Genomic DNA, 20,026 nt, shown 5'->3' with positions numbered 1-20,026 from the left:
GTTTCCATCAAAGTGCGGTGGCTTCCCAATGTGCACATTGTTGTTACTAGCCATTTTGTCCCACTCCGGGATGATTAGATCCACAAACAATGGAGTCCTCGGCTCTGATACCACTTGTAGGATCTAGGACACCGGCTAGAGGGGGGGTGAATAGACGGTTTTGACTAAAAACAACAATACTAAATAAATTTAATCAATACAACAAGAGGAATAAATTATCTAGTGTCAATAAGTAAACAATGTATGAAAGACAACTACGGAGATTGAATACTTGAAGAACAACAAGCAAAACACTAATCAATTGCAAGGCAATAAGTAATGCTAGAAGGAATAGACACGAAATTTATCCCGTGGTATCGGTGATTTGCCGATCACCCCTAATCCACGTTGAGGTGGACTTCAAGCTCTCACTTGCTCCTCTATCAAGACACGACTTGATCTTTGAGCCAAGTGGACAAGAAGTCACTCAATACCTCGATTCCACTAATGTCACCTTTGCCGCTCCGGCGAGGTAGGCGCGAACCCCTCACAATCCACACCGCGGCTTCTCCACAATCTTCTTGGAGAGCTCGACGGAGACAATCACCCGAGCCGTCTAGGAGGCGGCAACCTCCAAGAGTAACAAGCCAACGACGCTTGCTCAGAGTACCACCTAGTGCCTCAAGAATCACCAAATGATGCAAATGCACTAGGAACCCTCAATCTCTCACTAGAATGCAATCTCAAGCAAAGAGTGTGAGAGAGTGAGTTGGAGGATCACAAATGAGCTCAATGTGTGCAAGGAATGGCCAAGAGAGCTTTCTCACACGAGCTACCCTTCTATTTATAGCCCTCCATCTAAAACCAACCGTTATGTGCAAAAGGGGGCAATTCTGCGCACACGCGGACCGTCCGCGCCCTAGGGCCGGTCGGTCCGCCGTACATATAACGGCTATAATGACCGTTTGAAACATGTCAGAGCTGACTCAAAAGGTGGGTCCGGACAGTCCGCCCTTCAAGGCCGGACCGTCCGCGACCTGGCAGAATGAAACACCCGAGTCTCGGATCAAAAAGGGTTAACACACGCGGACCGTCCGGCTATAAATCCCGGACGGTCCGCGACCTGTGACAGTACTGTCCGGACTGGTCCCCCGGACAGTCCGTAGTACAAATCTATAAAAACACACAGTCCCTGTTCAAAAACGAGTTTTACACTTGCGGACCGTCCGCCCCTTACAGGCGGACCGTCCGCCTATAATTCAGGGACAGGCCCGAAGCCACCCTACTCTGGTCATGACTGCGGACGGTCCGACCCTAAGGCCCGGACGGTCCGCAGTGCAATAGAACAAAGTGTCCACACAAATGGTCAGACTTCGGACCTCTCTGGAGGATCGCGGACGGTCCGCCCCCAAGGGCCGGACAGTCCGCGCGACCATGACCTTGCAATTTTCAAGCATGTTTTTTTGAATGAACTTTTAACTCACGAAATGAGAAGCGCTGTTAGTCCTCATGCAAATGCAACTACTTGATGCTCTATGAGGCACTAAGTTTTACACAGATCTGAGTCATTGACCCCTCTTAATAGTACGGCTATCTAGCCTACTAATCCGGTCAGGTATCTTCTCTAAACTCCTCAAGACCGGCAAAAGTAAAACCTATATTATACCTTTTCCTTCATCTGATCCACAACCAATGCGTATGACTCTTCAACATTTCTTGTTCTATGTGGTCCAACCCTGCATTCTTATTTCTCCAAGAATCGTTAGTCCACAAGTAGCTGTCATTAATTACCAAAACATTACCAAAGGGGCCTAGATGATTCACAGGCCTTCGTCCATATCGCAATCTGAATTTATTATTCTAGCAAATTAATATTGCGAGGGGCTACTTGAGAGCACCTAGAGGGGGGTGAATAGGTGATCTTGTGAAACTTAAACTTATAGCCACAAAAACTTGTTAAGTGTTAGCACAATAATCGCCAAGTGGCTAGAGATGAGTCTCAACAAATCACAATACCACAAAAAATCAACACAGAGAAGACACAGTGGTTTATCCCGTGGTTCGGCCAAGTACAAAACTTGCCTACTCCACGTTGTGGCGTCCCAACGGACGAGAGTTGCACTCAACTCCTCTCAAGTGATCCAATGATCAACTTGAATACCACAGTGTTATGCTTTTCCTTTCAGTATCCCGTTTGCGAGGAATCTCCACAACTTGGAGTCTCTCGCCCTTACACTTGAGATTCACAAAGAAATACGTAGTAAGGGAGGGAAGCAACACACACAAATCCACAGCAAAATGCGCACACACACGGCCAAGAATCGAGCTCAAAAGACTATCTCAAAGTTCTCACTAGAACGGAGCTCGAATCACTGAGAATGACAAACGGATGCGCAAAGACTGAGTGTGGATGATCAAGAATGCTCTAAGGTTGCTTGGTGTTCTCCTCCATGCGCCTAGGGGTCCCTTTTATAGCCCCAAGGCAGCTAGGAGCCGTTGAGAGCAATTCTGGAAGGCTGATCTTGCCTTCTGTCATCGGGCGCACCGGACAGTCCAGTGCCCGATTTCTTTCCTTAAACGGCCCAGTCGACCGTTGCAGATCTGGGAGCCGTTGGCGCACCGGACAGTCCGGTGCACACCGGATAGTCTGGTGCCCCCTTCCGACCGTTGGCTCGGCCACGTGTTGCGCGTGGATTCCGCGGCCGACCGTTGGCCCGGCCGACCGTTGGCTCACCGGACAGTCCGGTGCACACCGGACAGTCCGGTGCACACCGGACAGTCCGGTGCACACCGGACAGTCCGGTGAATTTTAGCCGTACGCCGTCGGCGAATTCCTGAGAGCGGCCACTTCGCTCGAGGCAGCCTGGCGCACCGGACACTGTCCGGTGCACCACCGGACACTGTCCGGTGCACCACCGGACAGTCCGGTGCTCCAGACCGAACAGCTTTTTGGCTGTACACAACCAACTTTTCTCTGACTCGATTTCTCCTGTTTCAAGCACTTAGACACAATACATTAGTCTTCAAAACAATGTACTAAGGCTTAGAAACATACCTTTACTCTTGATTTGCACTTTGTCCATCCATGGGTATAGATTCACATTTAAGCACCTGTGTTGGCACTCAATCACCAAAATACTTAGAAATGGCCCAAGGGCACATTTCCCTTTCAATCTCCCCCTTTTTGGTGATTTATGCCAACACAACATAAAGCAACTAGAACAAGTGCAATATCACTTCAAATAAAAACTCAAATTTATTTTAATTCAATTTGGCATATATGGATCATCCTTTGCCACCACTTGGTTTGTTTTTGCAAATCAAACTCAAATCTCTATCTCTAAGTCAAACACACATGTTGAAGCATAAAGAGAGTCATTCCAAAAGAAAGATTTCAAAAACTCCCCCTTTTTTTCATAATCAACACTTCTCCCCATAAGAGGCCAACTTTTGACAAAAGAGACAACAAAAGAGTTTTGAAAAAGCTCTATTCTACTATTTTCAAAATCTCTATTTTCAAAATCTCTCAAGTGGTAGCTGATCCATTTATCGCTTTGGCCTTTATTTTCTCCCCCTTTGGCATCAAACACCAAAACGGGATCAAACTTGGCCCCAGAACCCCATTGCCTCACCAAAATCTTCAATAAGAATACAAAGGCAATAAGAGTACATGAGATGAACTTGGAATAAGTTACCCTCTCATCGGAGTGCAGTGGAAGTCTTTCATGGTCCAAGTCCACCTTTTCCCTTTTAATTCTCCTTTGAGACTAAAACACGCAAACTCAAGCATACGGTTAGTCTCAAAGGGTCAAGTTGTAACACATCTCCCCCTCAAACTGTGCATCACTTTGCAACGGACTTGTGAGATCCAGGGAGTGTTTGTACAACTTGAGCACCACAATAAGCAACAAAATGCAGAATGAACATGATCAAAGGCATAAACACATGTATGCTACAATTCAATCCAAGTTCCGCGAATCTAAGACATTAAGCTCACTACGCAACCTGCAAAAGGTCTTCTCATCTAGAGGCTTGGTAAAGATATCAGCTAGCTGGTTCTCGGTGCTAACATGAAACACTTCGATATCTCCCTTTTGCTGGTGGTCTCTCAAAAAGTGATGCCGGATGTCTATGTGCTTTGTGCGGCTGTGTTCAACAGGATTTTCCGCCATGCGGATAGCACTCTCATTGTCACATAGGAGTGGGACTTTGCTCAGATTGTAGCCAAAGTCCCGGAGGGTTTGCCTCATCCAAAGTAGTTGCGCGCAACATTGTCCTGCGGCAACATACTCGGCCTCAGCGGTGGATAGGGCAACGGAGGTTTGTTTCTTAGAGTTCCACGACACCAGGGACCTTCCTAAGAATTGGCACGTCCCTGATGTACTCTTCCTATCGACCTTACATCCAGCATAGTCGGAATCTGAGTATCCAACCAAGTCAAAGGTAGACCCTTTTGGATACCAGAGCCCGAAGCAAGGCGTAGCAACCAAATATCTTAGAATTCGCTTTACCGCCACTAAGTGACACTCCTTAGGATCGGATTGAAATCTAGCACACATGCATACGCTAAGCATAATATCCGGTCTACTAGCACATAAATAAAGTAGAGACCCTATCATTGACCGGTATGCTTTATGATCAACGGACTTACCTCCTTTGTTGAGGTCGGTGTGTCCGTCGGTTCCCATCGGAGTCTTTGCGGGCTTGGCGTCCTTCATCCCAAACCGCTTTAGCAGATCTTGCGTGTACTTCGTTTGGGAGATGAAGGTGCCGTCCTTGAGTTGCTTCACTTGGAACCCAAGGAAGTAGTTCAACTCGCCCATCATCGACATCTCGAATTTCTGCGTCATCACCCTGCTAAACTCTTCACAAGACTTTTGGTTAGTAGAACCAAATATTATGTCATCGACATAAATTTGGCACACAAACAAATCACCATCACATGTCTTAGTAAAAAGAGTTGGATCGGCTTTCCCAACCTTGAAAGCATTAACAATTAGAAAGTCTCTAAGGCATTCATACCATGCTCTTGGGGCTTGCTTAAGTCCATAGAGCGCCTTAGAGAGCTTACACACGTGGTCGGGGTACCGTTCATCCTCGAAGCCAGGGGGTTGCTCCACGTACACCTCCTCCTTGATCGGCCCGTTGAGGAAAGCGCTCTTCACATCCATTTGGTACAACCTGAAAGAATGGTGAGCGGCATATGCTAGCAAGATGCGAATTGACTCTAGCCTAGCCACAGGAGCAAACGTCTCCTCAAAGTCCAAACCTGCGACTTGGGCATAACCTTTTGCCACAAGTCGAGCCTTGTTCCTCGTCACCACCCCGTGCTCGTCCTGTTTGTTGCGGAACACCCACTTGGTTCCCACAACATTTTGCTTGGGACGAGGCACCAGTGTCCAAACTTCATTGCGCTTGAAGTTGTTGAGTTCCTCCTGCATGGCTAACACCCAGTCCGGATCTAGCAAGGCCTCTTCTACCCTGAAAGGCTCAATAGAAGAGACAAAGGAGTAATGCTCACAAAAATTAACTAATCGAGATCGAGTAGTTACTCCCTTGCTAATATCACCCAAAATTTGGTCGACGGGATGATCCCTTTGAATCACCGCTCGAACTTGGGTTGGAGGTGCCGGTTGCGCTTCTTCCTCCATCACGTGATCATCTTGTGCTCCCCCTTGATCACACGCCTCCTTTTGATGAACCTGTTCATCGTCTTGAGTTGGGGGGTGCACCGTTGTTGAGGAAGAAGGTTGATTTCGTTCATCTTGTTCCTGTGGCCGCAATTCTCCAATCGCCATGGTTCGTATAGCTGCCGTCGGAACATCTTCTTCATCTACATCATCACAATCAACAACTTGCTCTCTTGGAGAGCCATTAGTCTCATCAAATACAACGTCACTAGAGACTTCAACCAAACCCGATGATTTGTTGAAGACTCTATACGCCTTTGTATTTGAGTCATAACCTAACAAAAACCCTTCTACAGCTTTGGGAGCAAACTTAGAATTTCTACCCTTCTTCACTAGAATGTAGCATTTGCTCCCAAATACACGAAAGTAAGATACATTGAGTTTGTTACCGGTTAGAAGCTCATAGGACGTCTTCTTGAGGAGGCGATGAAGGTAGACCCTGTTGATGGCGTGGCAAGCCGTGTTCACGGCTTCCGACCAGAAACACTCGGGGGTCTTGAATTCTCCAAGCATCGTCCTCGCCATATCGATTAGCGTCCTGTTCTTCCTCTCTACCACACCATTTTGCTGTGGTGTGTAGGGAGCGGAGAACTCGTGCTTGATCCCTTCCTCCTCAAGGAACTCCTCCACTTGAAGGTTCTTGAACTCGGACCCGTTGTCGCTTCTTATCTTCTTCACCTTGAGCTCAAACTCATTTTGAGCTCTCCTGAGGAAGCGCTTGAGGGTCCCTTGGGTTTCAGACTTATCCTGCAAAAAGAATACCCAAGTGAAGCGGGAAAAGTCATCAACAATAACTAAACCATACTTACTTCCTCCTATGCTCAGATAGGCGATGGGTCCGAAGAGGTCCATATGTAGCAGCTCCAGGGGTCTTGATGTTGTCATCACATTTTTGGTGTGATGAGAGCCTCCCACCTGTTTCCCTGCTTGACAAGCTGCACAAGGTCTATCTTTTTCGAAATGAACATTGGTTAGACCTATCACGTGTTCTCCCTTTAGAAGCTTGTGGAGGTTCTTCATCCCCACATGTGCTAAGCGGCGATGCCACAGCCAGCCCATGCAAGTCTTAGCCATTAAGCATGCATCTAGACCGGCCTCTTCTTTTGCAAAATCAACTAAATAAAGTTTGCCGTCTAATACACCCTTAAAAGCTAGTGAACCATCACTTCTTCTAAAGACAGACACATCTACATTTGTAAATAGACAGTTATATCCCATATTGCATAATTGACTAACCGATAGCAAATTATATCCAAGAGACTCTACTAAAAACACATTAGAGATAGAGTGCTCATTATAAATTGCAATTTTACCTAACCCTTTTACCTTGCCTTGATTCCCATCACCGAATATAATTGAATCTTGGGAATCCTTATTCTTGACGTAGGAGGTGAACATCTTCTTCTCCCCCGTCATATGGTTTGTGCATCCGCTATCAATAATCCAGCTTGAACCCCCGGATGCATAAACCTGCAAGGCAAATTTAGGCTTGGGACTTAGGTACCCAACTCTTGTTGGGTCCTACAAGGTTAGTGCAAATATCCTTAGGGACCCAAATGCAAGTTTTGTCTCCCTTGCATTTTGCCCCTAACTTCCTGGCAACAATTTTCCTATCCTTTCTACAAATAGCAAAGGAAGCATTTAAAGCACAATAAATTGTAGAAGGTTCATTCACTACTTTCCTAGGAGCATGAATAATATTCCTTTTAGGCACATGATGAATAGCATTTCTCCTAGACATATTTCTACCATGCATATAGGAAGAACTAGAAGCAAACATGGCATGAGAGTCAAAATCATCATAAGCATTATAATTCCTAGTTTGTCTCCTATCATGATACATAAAAGCATGGTTCCTTTTAGTACTACTTGCCATAGGGGCCTTCCCTTTCTCCTTGGTGGAGATGGGAGCCTTATGGCTTGTTAAGTTCTTGGCTTCCCTCTTGAAGCCAAGTCCATCCTTAATTGAGGGGTGTCTACCAATCGTGTAGGCATCCCTTGCAAATTTTAGCTTATTAAAATCATTCTTGCTAGTCTTAAGTTGAGCATTAAGACTAGCCAATTCATCATTAAGCTTGGAAATTGAAACTAGGTGTTCACTACACGCATCAATGTCAAAGTCTTTACACCTAGTACAAATTACAACATGTTCTACACAAGAATTAGATTTACTAGCCACTTCTAGTTTAGCATTTAAATCATTATTAACACCTTTTAAAGTAGCAATGGTTTCATGACAAGAAGATAATTCACCAGAAAGCACTTCATTTCTTTTAATTTCTAGAGCAAGGGAATTTTGTGCACTAACAAATTTATCATGCTCCTCATATAAAAGATCATCTTGTTTTTCTAGTAATCTATTCTTATCATTCAAAGCATCAATCAACTCATTAATCTTATTAATTTTAGATCTATCTAATCCCTTGAATAAGCATGAGTAATCTATCTCATCAGCATCACTAGACTCATCCTCACTTGAAGAAGCATAAGTACTAGTATCATGAGTGCTTACTTTCTTCTCCCTTGCCGTGAGGCAAGTGTGACGCTCGTTGGGGAAGAGGGATGACTTGTTGAAGGCGGTGGCGGCGAGTCCTTCATTGTCGGAGTCGGAGGAGGAGCAATCCGAATCCCACTCCTTTCCTATATGTGCCTCGCCCTTGGCCTTCTTGTAATGCTTCTTCTTCTCCCTTTTGTTCCCCTTTTCCTGGTCACTTTCATTATCGGGACAGTTAGCAATGAAATGACCAATCTTACCACATTTGAAGCACGAGCGCTTCTCCTTTGTCTTGGTCTTGCTTGGCTGTCCCTTGCGACCTTTAAGCGCCGTCTTGAAGCGCTTAATGATGAGGGCCATCTCCTCATTATTGAGCCCGGCCGCCTCAACTTGCGCCACCTTGCTTGGTAGTGCCTCCTTACTCCTCGTTGCCTTGAGAGCGATGGGTTGAGGCTCATGAGTAGGACCGTTCAACGCGTCGTCCACGTATCTCGCCTCCTTGATCATCATTCTCCCGCTTACAAACTTCCCTAGAACTTCTTCGGGCGACATCTTGGTGTACCTAGGATTTTCACGAATATTGTTCACCAAATGAGGATCAAGAACGGTAAATGACCTTAGCATTAGGCGGACGACGTCGTGGTCCGTCCATCGCGTGCTCCCGTAGCTCCTTATTTTGTTGATAAGGGTCTTGAGCCGGTTGTATGTTTGAGTTGGCTCCTCGCCCCTTATCATTGCGAATCGTCCAAGCTCGCCCTCCACCAACTCCATCTTGGTGAGCAAGGTGACATCATTCCCCTCATGAGAGATCTTGAGGGTGTCCCAGATCTGCTTGGCATTGTCCAAGCCGCTCACCTTATGGTACTCGTCCCTGCACAAAGAGGCTAGCAACACAGTAGTAGCTTGTGCATTTTTATGAATTTGTTCATTAATAAACATGGGACTATCCGTACTATCAAAGTGCATTCCATTTTCTACAATCTCCCATATGCTAGGATGGAGAGAGAACAAGTGACTACGCATTTTGTGACTCCAAAATCCGTAGTCCTCTCCATCAAAATGAGGAGGTTTACCAAGTGGAATAGATAATAAATGAGCATTAGTACTTTGAGGAATACGAGAGTAATCAAAAGAAAAGTTCGAATTGACCGGTTTCTTTCTCTCGTATTCGTTGTGGTCGTCGTCCTTTTGGGAGGAAGTAGACTCATCGCTGTCGTAGTAGACGATCTCCTTGATGCGTCTTGTCTTCTTCTTCTTCCCATCTTTGCGTCTGTGGCCCGAGCCCGAGTCATTTGACTTGTCATCCCTTGGCTCGTTGACGAAGGACTCCTTCTCCTTGTCGTTGATCACGATTCCCTTCCCTTTAGGATCCATCTCTTCGGGCGATTAGTCCCTTTGTGAAGAGAACGGCTCCGATACCAATTGAGAGCACCTAGAGGGGGGGTGAATAGGTGATCCTGTGAAACTTAAACTTATAGCCACAAAAACTTGTTAAGTGTTAGCACAATAATCGCCAAGTGGCTAGAGATGAGTCTCAACAAATCACAATACCACAAAAAATCAACACAGAGAAGACACAGTGGTTTATCCCGTGGTTCGGCCAAGTACAAAACTTGCCTACTCCACGTTGTGGCGTCCCAACGGACGAGAGTTGCACTCAACTCCTCTCAAGTGATCCAATGATCAACTTGAATACCACAGTGTTATGCTTTTCCTTTCAGTATCCCGTTTGCGAGGAATCTCCACAACTTGGAGTCTCTCGCCCTTACACTTGAGATTCACAAAGAAATACGTAGTAAGGGAGGGAAGCAACACACACAAATCCACAGCAAAATGCGCACACACACGGCCAAGAATCGAGCTCAAAAGACTATCTCAAAGTTCTCACTAGAACGGAGCTCGAATCACTGAGAATGACAAACGGATGCGCAAAGACTGAGTGTGGATGATCAAGAATGCTCTAAGGTTGCTTGGTGTTCTCCTCCATGCACCTAGGGGTCCCTTTTATAGCCCCAAGGCAGCTAGGAGCCGTTGAGAGCAATTCTGGAAGGCTGATCTTGCCTTCTGTCATCGGGCGCACCGGACAGTCCGGTGCACACCGAACACTGTCCGGTGCCCGATTTCTTTCCTTAAACGGCCCAGTCGACCGTTGCAGATCTGGGAGCCGTTGGCGCACCGGACAGTCCGGTGCACACCGGACAGTCCGGTGCCCCCTTCCGACCGTTGGCTCGGCCACGTGTTGCGCGCGGATTCCGCGGCCGACCGTTGGCCCGGCCGACCGTTGGCTCACCGGACAGTCCGGTGCACACCAGACAGTCCGGTGAATTTTAGCCGTACGCCGTCGGCGAATTCCCGAGAGCGGCCACTTCGCTCGAGGCAGCCTGGCGCACCGGACACTGTCCGGTGCACCACCGGACAGTCCGGTGCTCCAGACCGAACAGCTTTTTGGCTGTACACAGCCAACTTTTCTCTGACTCAATTTCTCCTGTTTCAAGCACTTAGACACAATACATTAGTCTTCAAAACAATGTACTAAGGCTTAGAAACATACCTTTACTCTTGATTTGCACTTTGTCCATCCATGGGTATAGATTCACATTTAAGCACCTGTGTTGGCACTCAATCACCAAAATATTTAGAAATGGCCCAAGGGCACATTTCCCTTTCACTACTGTTGGGGGCCTTCGGCTTTCGAAGGTCCTCAAAAACATGATTTGACAATGTTTTCCAAGTGAAATATGTGATCAGGTATCTTCGGAATCGGATCATGAGCATACAAGAGCATGGTCAGGACGAAGCCTGAGCGAGACGAAAGGTGATTATGACGAAGGACAAGGTGATCACGAAGCTGTGCGCAGAAAAGCTTCGGCACGACAGCAGAAAAGGGGAAGCGACTTAAAGATGAAAAGGCAAATTAGACCTCGAATAATTACTATAGAGTTATTAGCAAATGTAAAGGGCATGAATGTAATTCTACGTGGGTTGCGTCCCTTGCCTATAAATAGATGAACAGTACTCCCGTACTGTTCACGCTGACTGGGCATTCGCTTTTTGCATCACGCTTGTACCCTTGCTTTCTTTCAAACCAAAGGTACATCTATAATTTGTAATTGTGGATATGACAATGCAAATAAAAATAAGTTGATGATGATGTTTATATTGTTTTTCGTATTTCGTATATGAATTCTTCTTCATTATTTATTGTGTTTACGAAGGTTTTTCCTTCATAACCTTCGTCCGGAATTCATTATATCCGAAGGGAAATAATGTTTCGAAGGACGAAGGACTTTAACATTTAACACTTTTCATGTTGCCTTGTTCTTAACTCTTAGCATTTGAGAACAAGTCCCCAACAGCTTCTATCGCTTCTATGTACCTATCACCCATCCTTCTGTCATTGCAAAAAATATTGTGTTGTTCCTCTGTTGTTTTTTGTGTTAGTTTTTTATTGTGCTAAGGACTGAACATAACTTGGATGTGTTAATACTTTATTTATTTTCTGCACATGGTTTGTGTTCTTCTGATGATGGCTCATGGATCCTGCAAAATATGTGTTAGGATTTGGAGATCCATGCGGGCACTACCACATGGTGCTTGTCTCTTGTGTTCTTGGCTCTTGCAAGCATTAGATCGTTTTGAGACCACATTGGCGCAATGGACTCCATGGTGTTTGAGGTTGCTGAATTAGATGGAGCAACAATGATTTGTCACGCTAACAGTAAAAGAAAAGATTATTATTGGTTTTAAACGTTAGTAATTGCTACGAAGTACAGTAATTTGTATGAAGTGCATCCAGTTTAGCAATCACTCCATATTTTGATCTATCTTTTTTATAAGTTTGAGTTCATGTGACTTATTTTAGAAACTTGAACTCACAAACTTTCTCTCATTTGGTCTCTGTGGTGGAATTATATCATTCTATAATATTTATTCGTTCATTCAGTCATTGTGAACTCTTTTCAAATCGCTCCCTTCATTGGTCGTGTTATACCAAGACATATTGGATGGAGTAAACAACAACATCAGTTAGTCAAATCAAAAAAAATTATACAGAGAGCGGAGACAATTAATAAAAAATATTGAGATCTTTTTAGTGTATAATTTACGTGGGTATTGTTGTGAGCCATCGCAACACACGGGCAACCGGCAAGTTATACGTTACAACTTACAACACCGTTCTTTGGCGATGCCACGATGGGTTGGGTTGGGTTGGTGCAAAAGGTACCGGACCATAATTATTGTCGTGGGCCGTCTAAACTTCAAAGGAAAGGGGCGCATGGCCCACAAGGCAGGGAGGGCCTATGTATACACAACAGCACGAAGTTCCACAGTTGCTTGGGCTTGAATGCCCCCTCGGCGCCTCCTGAGGCGCTCTCTATATATAACGCGATCTCCACCCCGATCCACCGTGCCCCCGCCGCCGCCGCATTGGTTCTCCGGCTAGTTTAGATTTCTCTCTCTACTCTGATTTTCTTTTCCTACTCTTGTTTCATTCTGTGGAGCCCTCTGCTGTGCGTTGGACGATGATGATTTGCTCATACATACCATCAAACTCTGAACAATCACACGCTGTGTTGATCGCGCAAAGCTTCCGTGAGTCCGATGCGATCCTGTGCCTCCAATACTCCCCGCCTGGCTTCACTTTTGGTTTGCTTGTTTTCTTCAATTGTTTTTGTTTGTTTTTTCTCTCTGAACAATTTGTTTCCGAGGCAATAAATTAGAGTCTCTGATGCGCTTCTTTCGATAGCGTTTTCAGCGCTGTACGTTGCCGAGAGTGATTGAGCTAAGATTCTGGCGCGAGACGACCTTTGTGTTGCTTGTGCATTCTACTTGCTCTTACAGCTCTTTGATCTGCTAGATTTCTTTTTGCCCGTTTTACATGTTGAATATTTTTAGAGATTTGTGTGTGTGTGTGTGTTTTTTTTTTTTTTGCCCTTCCGCACTTTTGCTATCTGGAGTCTGGTCAACATTTGTCCCAGACAGTGACATAATCGAATGGATAAAAGTCCGAGTTAAACAAATGATCAAACGAAAGTTTGGCTTGAATTGACTTACAAACAAATCACTAAACGCAAAATTGGCTTAAATTGATCTGGATACATGGCAATAAAGCATCTTTCAGTAGCGTCACTTCCATCTTTTTGTATGACGCATTCATCAGTTCAATATTGCCCCTGTTTGTTTCAGCTTTTTAGAGCTTCTGGCCACCAAAAGCTGCTGCGGACTGTCAAACGCTTAGCTTTTCAGTCAGCTTCTATAAAATTCGTTTGGTTAAAAACCATTTAAAATCAACATAAACACATAATCGGTTGAGTTGTTGCAATAGTAGTAATCTGTCACTTTCTACATCCTAAGTCTTAAAGGACACATTTATCTTTCTCCACACGTAATCCTAATAATACTCAGATTGTCTACACAGTCAGATTCTCTACACAGCCAGATTCTCAGAAAAGCTGGTCAGAAAAAAGCTGAACCAAACAGGTCCATTATTTGACGCATTCAATAGTTCAGACAGTACGTAAGCTTCGTTGATCCAAACCGATCTGTTCAAACGAAATCTTGACTGCAAAATGTCGCAGGTAAAAGTGACGTAGTGTTTGACGAAAACAGAGACATTAGTTTATCCAGAGAACTCTATAATCACTATATCCCATTGATTTTTTTGTACAACAAATTATTTACACCCATTCAGTTACTCACAGTCTCGCCCCCCTGGTCGAAGCTCAAACTCCACATGTTCGGACCCCAAATCGATGGCTGTTTGTAGATCGGGGAGAACTGAAGCAAAAACCATTGGAAACATATCCTATGAGCACATGCCTTACGTGCGCATGTAAGCATTTTAATTGTGAAGCCTTCATCTCTAAACCAACGTTCAATGCCTCTTTTACCTCTAACCCCTCCCAACTCGGCCACTTAGCCCATAATCACTTTACTAATCACCTCCTGACGTACAGAGACCAGGAGTAAAAGGATAAAAAAATCCAGAGAACTACCTAAGACAAGAAAACGAAAGAATGACTGTCAAGAACCACATGTTCTGTAGATGCATGATTTATGTAATTTCTGTTCAGATACATGAACATAGTTATTTCGTAACTTTTCTTGTTAGTACCTGTATGGAGCATCTTCATAACAATTATAAGCTTTTAGTTGAAATTCCAAATTCAATATTTGTGTTAATTCTGGACAGCACCTGGTGTGTGAGATTATGAGGTACAATGTTGTACAGAGGGCGGCTGAGATGGTGTACAGATGCAGATGCTGTACAGGCGCACTTGGTCGTTCCGTCACGATCCTGGTCTCTGTACCACGTCAGGGGGGTGATTAGTAAAGTAATTATGGGCTAAGTGGCCGAGGTGGGAGGGGTTAGATGTAAAAGAGGCACTGAATGTTGGATTAGAGATGAAGGCTTCCCAATTAGGGAAATTTGGATCCATACCATTAAAAGATCACCACTTTAGATCCATACTATTACTATCTCACTTACATATGGGTCCACATGAGTCAATGACATGTGGGGTCCATGGTATATATCTAAAGTTTGGATCTTTTAATGGTATAGATCCAATTGTTCCCAATTAAAATGCTCACGTGCGCACGGAAGACCTGTGCTCACAGGATACGTTCCCAAAACCATTTGCTTCTGCTTTTAGATTTCTCCCCGCCCGATTACAATGAATGGAAAAAATTCGCTTCGAGATCATCTCCGCTGTCCGCCCAAGCGAGAAGACTAAATGGTGACACTGTTGGGGACGCCGCGGCAGGTGATGCCCGGGCCGGACGTGGGTGCCATGAGCTCATAGGGCAGCACGCCGGCGCCGCAGCGGTTGCGGCGGCCCGCGTCGGTGTTGCGCCGGCCGATCTCCTCCTCGGCGCGGCGCACCTCGTCCGCGAACTCGCGCTCGGCCGCCAGCGCGGCCGGGTCGGCCGTCCACGCCTCGTCGGGGCGCTCCCCGAGGTACTGCTCGTCGGCGGAGTGCGTGGACAGCGTGTCGATGACGGTCATGAACGTGGTGGCCTGCGTCAGGCCGGGCAGCGCCGACAGGAAGAAGCGGTGCGGGTCGGCCACCAGGTGCGCGTGCTCCGGGTCCCCCTCGGCGGGCACCAGCCGCCGCATCAGCGGCGGCCGGTTCGGGATGTAGCCGCCCAGCGGGTACTGCCCGAAGTTGAGCGCCGCGTGCTGCGCCGAGGTCAGCCACAGCAGCGTCGTGAGCAGCGACGCCAGGTCCCCGGGCGTCGTCAGGCGCGGCCACCACGGCGCGCCGCGCTTGTCCGCGTGCCCCGTCTGCACGGCCTCCGTGTACCACGACTGCAGCTCGGTGTCGGCCTGCACCGACTCGTCCGACGGGTAGTACGTGGCCACGTAGGCGCCGCACCACCGCGTGATGGCCGACCAGAGGAGCAGCCCGTCGGTGGCGTACGGGTAGTCCTCGATGAGCAGCCGCAGACCGTGCGGCTTCGTCGGGTCCTCCACGGCCATTCCTCTGTGACAAGGGAACACACACCATGTCAGCCTGCGGCTCGTACTTCCGATTTTAATTTCCATTCCAGGTGTTTTTGTGTACCTTCTGATGAGATCGGCGGGGAGGCCCTCCTGGTCGAGCCGCCAGAGCTCCCGGTACGCGAACGAGCTCATCTCCATGCAGTAGCGGCCAGGGGTGAACCCGGACTCGATGACGCCGTCGCCGTTGATGAGGATCTGCCGCGCCAGCGCGTTGATCTTGAGCGTGTAGCGCATGTGCGGCTTCAGCAGCTTGAAGATGGGGTGCATCGCGCTCATCTGCCGGTGCGCAGCGATGATGAACGGCTCCATGCACGCGTGCGTCCTCAGCCTGCACACGCATGCAGCGCAATGATTAGTCGAATCCAACAACGACTTCGGTCGTCCTGCAAGACTGGCAGACAGCGTCGTGCAGTATGTGTGTACCAGTGGTTGATGAGCTGGTGGACGCCCGCGTCGTTGGAGCAGACGTGCGCCTTGGCGAGCTGCCACAGCCAGTTGCTGGTGGCGTCGGCGGGCGGCGTGAGCACCCGCTTGGCGCGCGCGCACCCGTCGGTCATCGGCGGGAGGCGCAGCTCGATCGCGATGGGCTTCAGCGTGCCCGCGCCCGTCAGGAAGAAGAGCGTGCGCGTGCCGTAGGCCTTCCGCCCGTCCTGCGCGTTGATCCGGTCCAGGAACGGCAGGAAGATGTCGTGGTAGTCCAGCATGTACAGCCGGTTGTCCTCCAGCGCCTGCTGCACCGACATTCCGTCGAGCCTCCCGATGATGTGCTCCTCCGTGATGGCCGACTCCGGCGGGCCGTACACGGCCGGGTCCAGCTTGCTCATCGGCGGGAACGCCTGGAAGAGACACGAGAAACGAACGGCGGTGAGCGCGCGCTAAGCACCGCGGGCGGCGGGGTCTTTCCACTCCACTCCGCTGACAGCAACGGGCCAACGGCCGGGGCCGTGGAGAGAGGTGGACGTGCGGTTTCAGTGTCCGCGGCGTGTTGGGCGTGTGATTGGCATGGATACCTGAAGGCGCTCGATGTTGACGGGGTTAATGCCAGCCAGCGCCTGCCTCGCGAACTCGTCGTCCCGCAGCCAAGCAAACTTGTCTCCTGCCACACGGAAGGGCGGGAACGAAAAAAAAAATCAAACGACAGCAAGAGTACAATACAACACTGTCTGCTCCGTATCTTATCGGATCTCCATGGATCGTGGACGGAGGAGGAGGTCGCGTCGCTTACTCTTGATGATGTCGGGCGTGTCGTAGCGGAGGAGGCCCTCGCTGTTCTCCTGGACCTTGCGCACGAAGGGGATCTTCTGGAACAGCTGGTCCTGCAGGGCCTGCTTTAGCCTGAGGCCCTCCTTGAAGAGGTTGTCCACGTCGTGGAAGCCGGCGAAGTCGCGGAAGTCCGGCGACACGGAGCTCACCAGCAGCGGCATGAAGTTGTGGAGCAGCGCCTTGAGCGCGCCTTCCGACAGCATCTCGTTCTTGCCCTCCTCGAACTCCTCGTCCCGGGACACGTAGATGGGCTCCGGGTACTCCACCCTGCTCTCCGCGCGGTCGTCTGCAAGCGCCGACGAGGAAACGTTAGCGTCGGTCAACGTCGCCCGCGATCGTGTGGGTTCGATACGAAAGCGACGCGCGACGGCGACGGCCACGGCGACCGCTACGCCCTCCGCCATGCCCGGTCGGTACTGTTCCTGTCGCGGAATGTATGGGGCGGCGGATGGCGGTGGTGACAAGAACTGAACAGTGAGCTGGGGGGGGGGGGGGGGGGGGGGGGGGGGGGGGAAGAAGCGGAGGCTTGCCTGTGAAGGTCTTAGGCCGGCCCGTCCGCATCCGGCGCGGGTACGGCAGCTGCTGGTCGCCGCCGAGGATCGGGCGCGCGAACTCGGCGCCCATGTCCGGGTTGCCGAGGTCGTTGTACACGTCGTACTCCCACACCCGATCGGTGGTCCTGCGCTCGCCGCCGGTGCCAGCGCCCTCGCCCCTCAGGTCGCTGAGCTCCAGGCGGCGGAGCTCCCGCAGCCCCGGCGGCGTCTGCGCCGGCAGGTACGGCTTGTTGGTGAAGAACACGCGCGGGTCGCGGTGCACGCGCGTGGGCTGCACCCACGAGTAGCAGGTGAAGTGCGCGGGGCCGGAGGGAAAGCCCTCCACCACGATGCTCTCGACGAAGAACTCGCGCTGGTGCCGGTTGAGCACGGCGACCGCGCCCGGCTCGCCGAAGGACCCGTCGACGTTGAAGTCGGCGGTGTACACCACCCGCTCCGCCTTCACGTCCTTCTCCCCAAACCAGCCCACCAGCGCCGACCGCCTGCTCTTCTTTGGCCCCCCTTTTCCTGCCACCGTTTCAGAGATGGTCCGGTCAGATTAATGCCTCGCCTCGCCTGGCATGATTGCGTAACTCCATTTTCGTTTCGATGCAGCCGAGACGGAGAAGGCGGCAGCTTTTGGCACAAATCACAAAAAGAGAGACAGACAGCTCCACGTGATGGTCTATTTGGAAATTAATGGCGACTCGGAGACAAAGGACCCAGACGTCAAGGCGCACCAGCTGGAATATTCTCGCCGCGGGTTCCATGAAGGTGAAGGAGTGAATGGGAAACGACGACGAGACAAGAAAAGGGAAAGAGAGAACGAAGGAAGGAACCGATTTGTGCTAGCTCAATACAATTCGAAGATGCAACGCAACGCTGGATGCGCATTGGAATTCCATGCCACCGCGCGCGCGCGGTGCGGCACGGCGGCGGCGGGGACGGTGGAGACGGAACCACGCAAGTCTTTCTTCTTACTTGGGTCGGTCTCGGTGCTGATGAGCTCGAGGAGGACGCTGCGGCCGACCCAGTCGGCGCACGCGTCCAGCCGCTCGGCGACCCGGCACTTGGCGTCCCTTTTCCGACTCCGCCGCACGGTGACCACGGCCCGCGCGGCCACGCTCGGCTCCGGCGGGACCGCCTCGGCCCTCTCCGGCGGCGCCACGACTCGCTCGGCCAGCGCGTCCACCGGCGCAGTCGACCTCAGCGACGACGACGACGACGATCTCCTCCTGTGCGCACCACTCCCCTCCCTTCCGACCGCCGCGAAGCAGGGCCCGCCTCCCCGCCTCGGCGCCGCGGCGGCATGGCCCGGCGCGAACGATCTCCCCAGTAGCTCCATCGCCGACGCCATGGGCAGAACTAGAGCTCCAGAAACTTCCTCCCCTCGATCGATCGTAGCAGTTAAGGTTGGCTGGCGCGCTGGAGAACAAAAAGACAAATCGCCGTTCAAAACAGCTCGCATTCGCGGATCGTATCCGACTGTTTTTTTTAAGGTGGGCAGTGGCCGCGAGCTCCGAGCTAGTGGGAGCAGCAGAATATATAGACGCGCCGCCCGGCTCGGACGCCGCTCAGGGAAGTAGGACTGTAGGAGTAAGTGAGGACTCGATGGGGTCCGCACGAGCAGCAACCGATGCGACGAGCTCGGGCTCGGCGCGGCTGGACGGACGCGCAAGGCGCAGCGACGCGAATTCCTGCGCTGGCCGCACACGTGTTGCATGCGTCGTACGCGACCGGAGAAAATATGGCGTCGGAGGCTCGGAGCTGCGGGGCCGAGGCTTCGACACATGTGATTCGGACAACGATGGCCCGTCCCACGGCGCGCGCGCGCAGGAGTGACAATGTGCTATATAATTAGAATCTATTTTTATTTATTTTTAAATTAAATTTTATTTAGAATCTTAATAAATTGTAAAGAAATATTTAGAGTGTTTGGTTTGAGGAATAAAGTGATCCATCTTTTTATCACTCCTCACCTTTTTATTTGGTTTGTATAATAGAATGAGTTGATCCATCACCACCCCATTCCTCATAAGCTAATAATTAGTATATACATGAGGAGTGAGTTGATTCCACCAAAATTGATGGAATGAACTTATGATGCATCACCTCATGAAACATAGAGTGATTACACAAACCAAACACACCATAATGTGATCCATTACTACTCTTACGTGTGTGGTTGCTGATTCCGTGATTCAGACAACAATGCCTCGTCATCATGCAGCACACTGTATCAAAGATGTTGAAGGAATGATTCCAATGTGCTCCCAAAGATGATGTTAACCCACACTATGTGAAGCTCGATCCAGAGCTCAAGTAGAGATAAGGATGGCAGTGGGGCGGGTTCGGGTCGGGGACCCGCGGGTTTTGGACCCGTCGGGTCCGGGTTCGGGTACGATTTTCTCCCCGCGGGTCTTCGGGTTCGGGGGCCCGATATGATCCGGGTTCGGGGCGGGTTTCTATATCTGAAAGGGAAATGTGCCTTTGGGCCATTTCTAAGTATTTTGGTGATTGAGTGCAAACACAAGTGCTTAAATGTGAAAATATGCCCATG

General features: G+C 49.4%; 1 protein-coding gene across 1 annotated transcript; it reads right to left on the bottom strand.

Moving 5' to 3' along the window:
* Positions 1–14,810: 14,810 nt before the first annotated feature.
* Positions 14,811–18,954, bottom strand: lox7 (linoleate 13S-lipoxygenase7). The gene is made up of 7 exons (NM_001361937.1): positions 18,448–18,954; positions 17,464–17,994; positions 16,896–17,219; positions 16,681–16,766; positions 16,094–16,506; positions 15,732–15,998; positions 14,811–15,650 (listed from the first exon to the last, which is right to left on the bottom strand). Exons 1-7 carry the CDS (start codon positions 18,932–18,934, stop codon positions 14,897–14,899), a joined length of 2,862 nt encoding a protein of 953 aa, NP_001348866.1. The 5' UTR covers positions 18,935–18,954; the 3' UTR covers positions 14,811–14,896.
* Positions 18,955–20,026: the final 1,072 nt, after the last annotated feature.

Source organism: Zea mays, chromosome 10, assembly GCF_902167145.1.
Source record: "Zea mays cultivar B73 chromosome 10, Zm-B73-REFERENCE-NAM-5.0, whole genome shotgun sequence".
Taxonomy (NCBI): Eukaryota; Viridiplantae; Streptophyta; class Magnoliopsida; order Poales; family Poaceae; genus Zea; species Zea mays.
This window is presented reverse-complemented; position numbering and strand designations above follow the sequence as displayed.

Bases quoted from the DNA above. Each gene is read 5' to 3' on its own strand.
- lox7 (NM_001361937.1), bottom strand. From the start codon at position 18,934: ATGCGAGCTGTTTTGAACGGCGATTTGTCTTTTTGTTCTCCAGCGCGC. The intron at 16,507-16,680 runs GTATCCATGCCA...TGTCTCTTCCAG, and splicing joins TCAACATCGAGCGCCTTCAG to GCGTTCCCGCCGATGAGCAA. The intron at 15,999-16,093 runs GTACACACATAC...ATGCGTGTGCAG, and splicing joins CACCAGCTCATCAACCACTG to GCTGAGGACGCACGCGTGCA.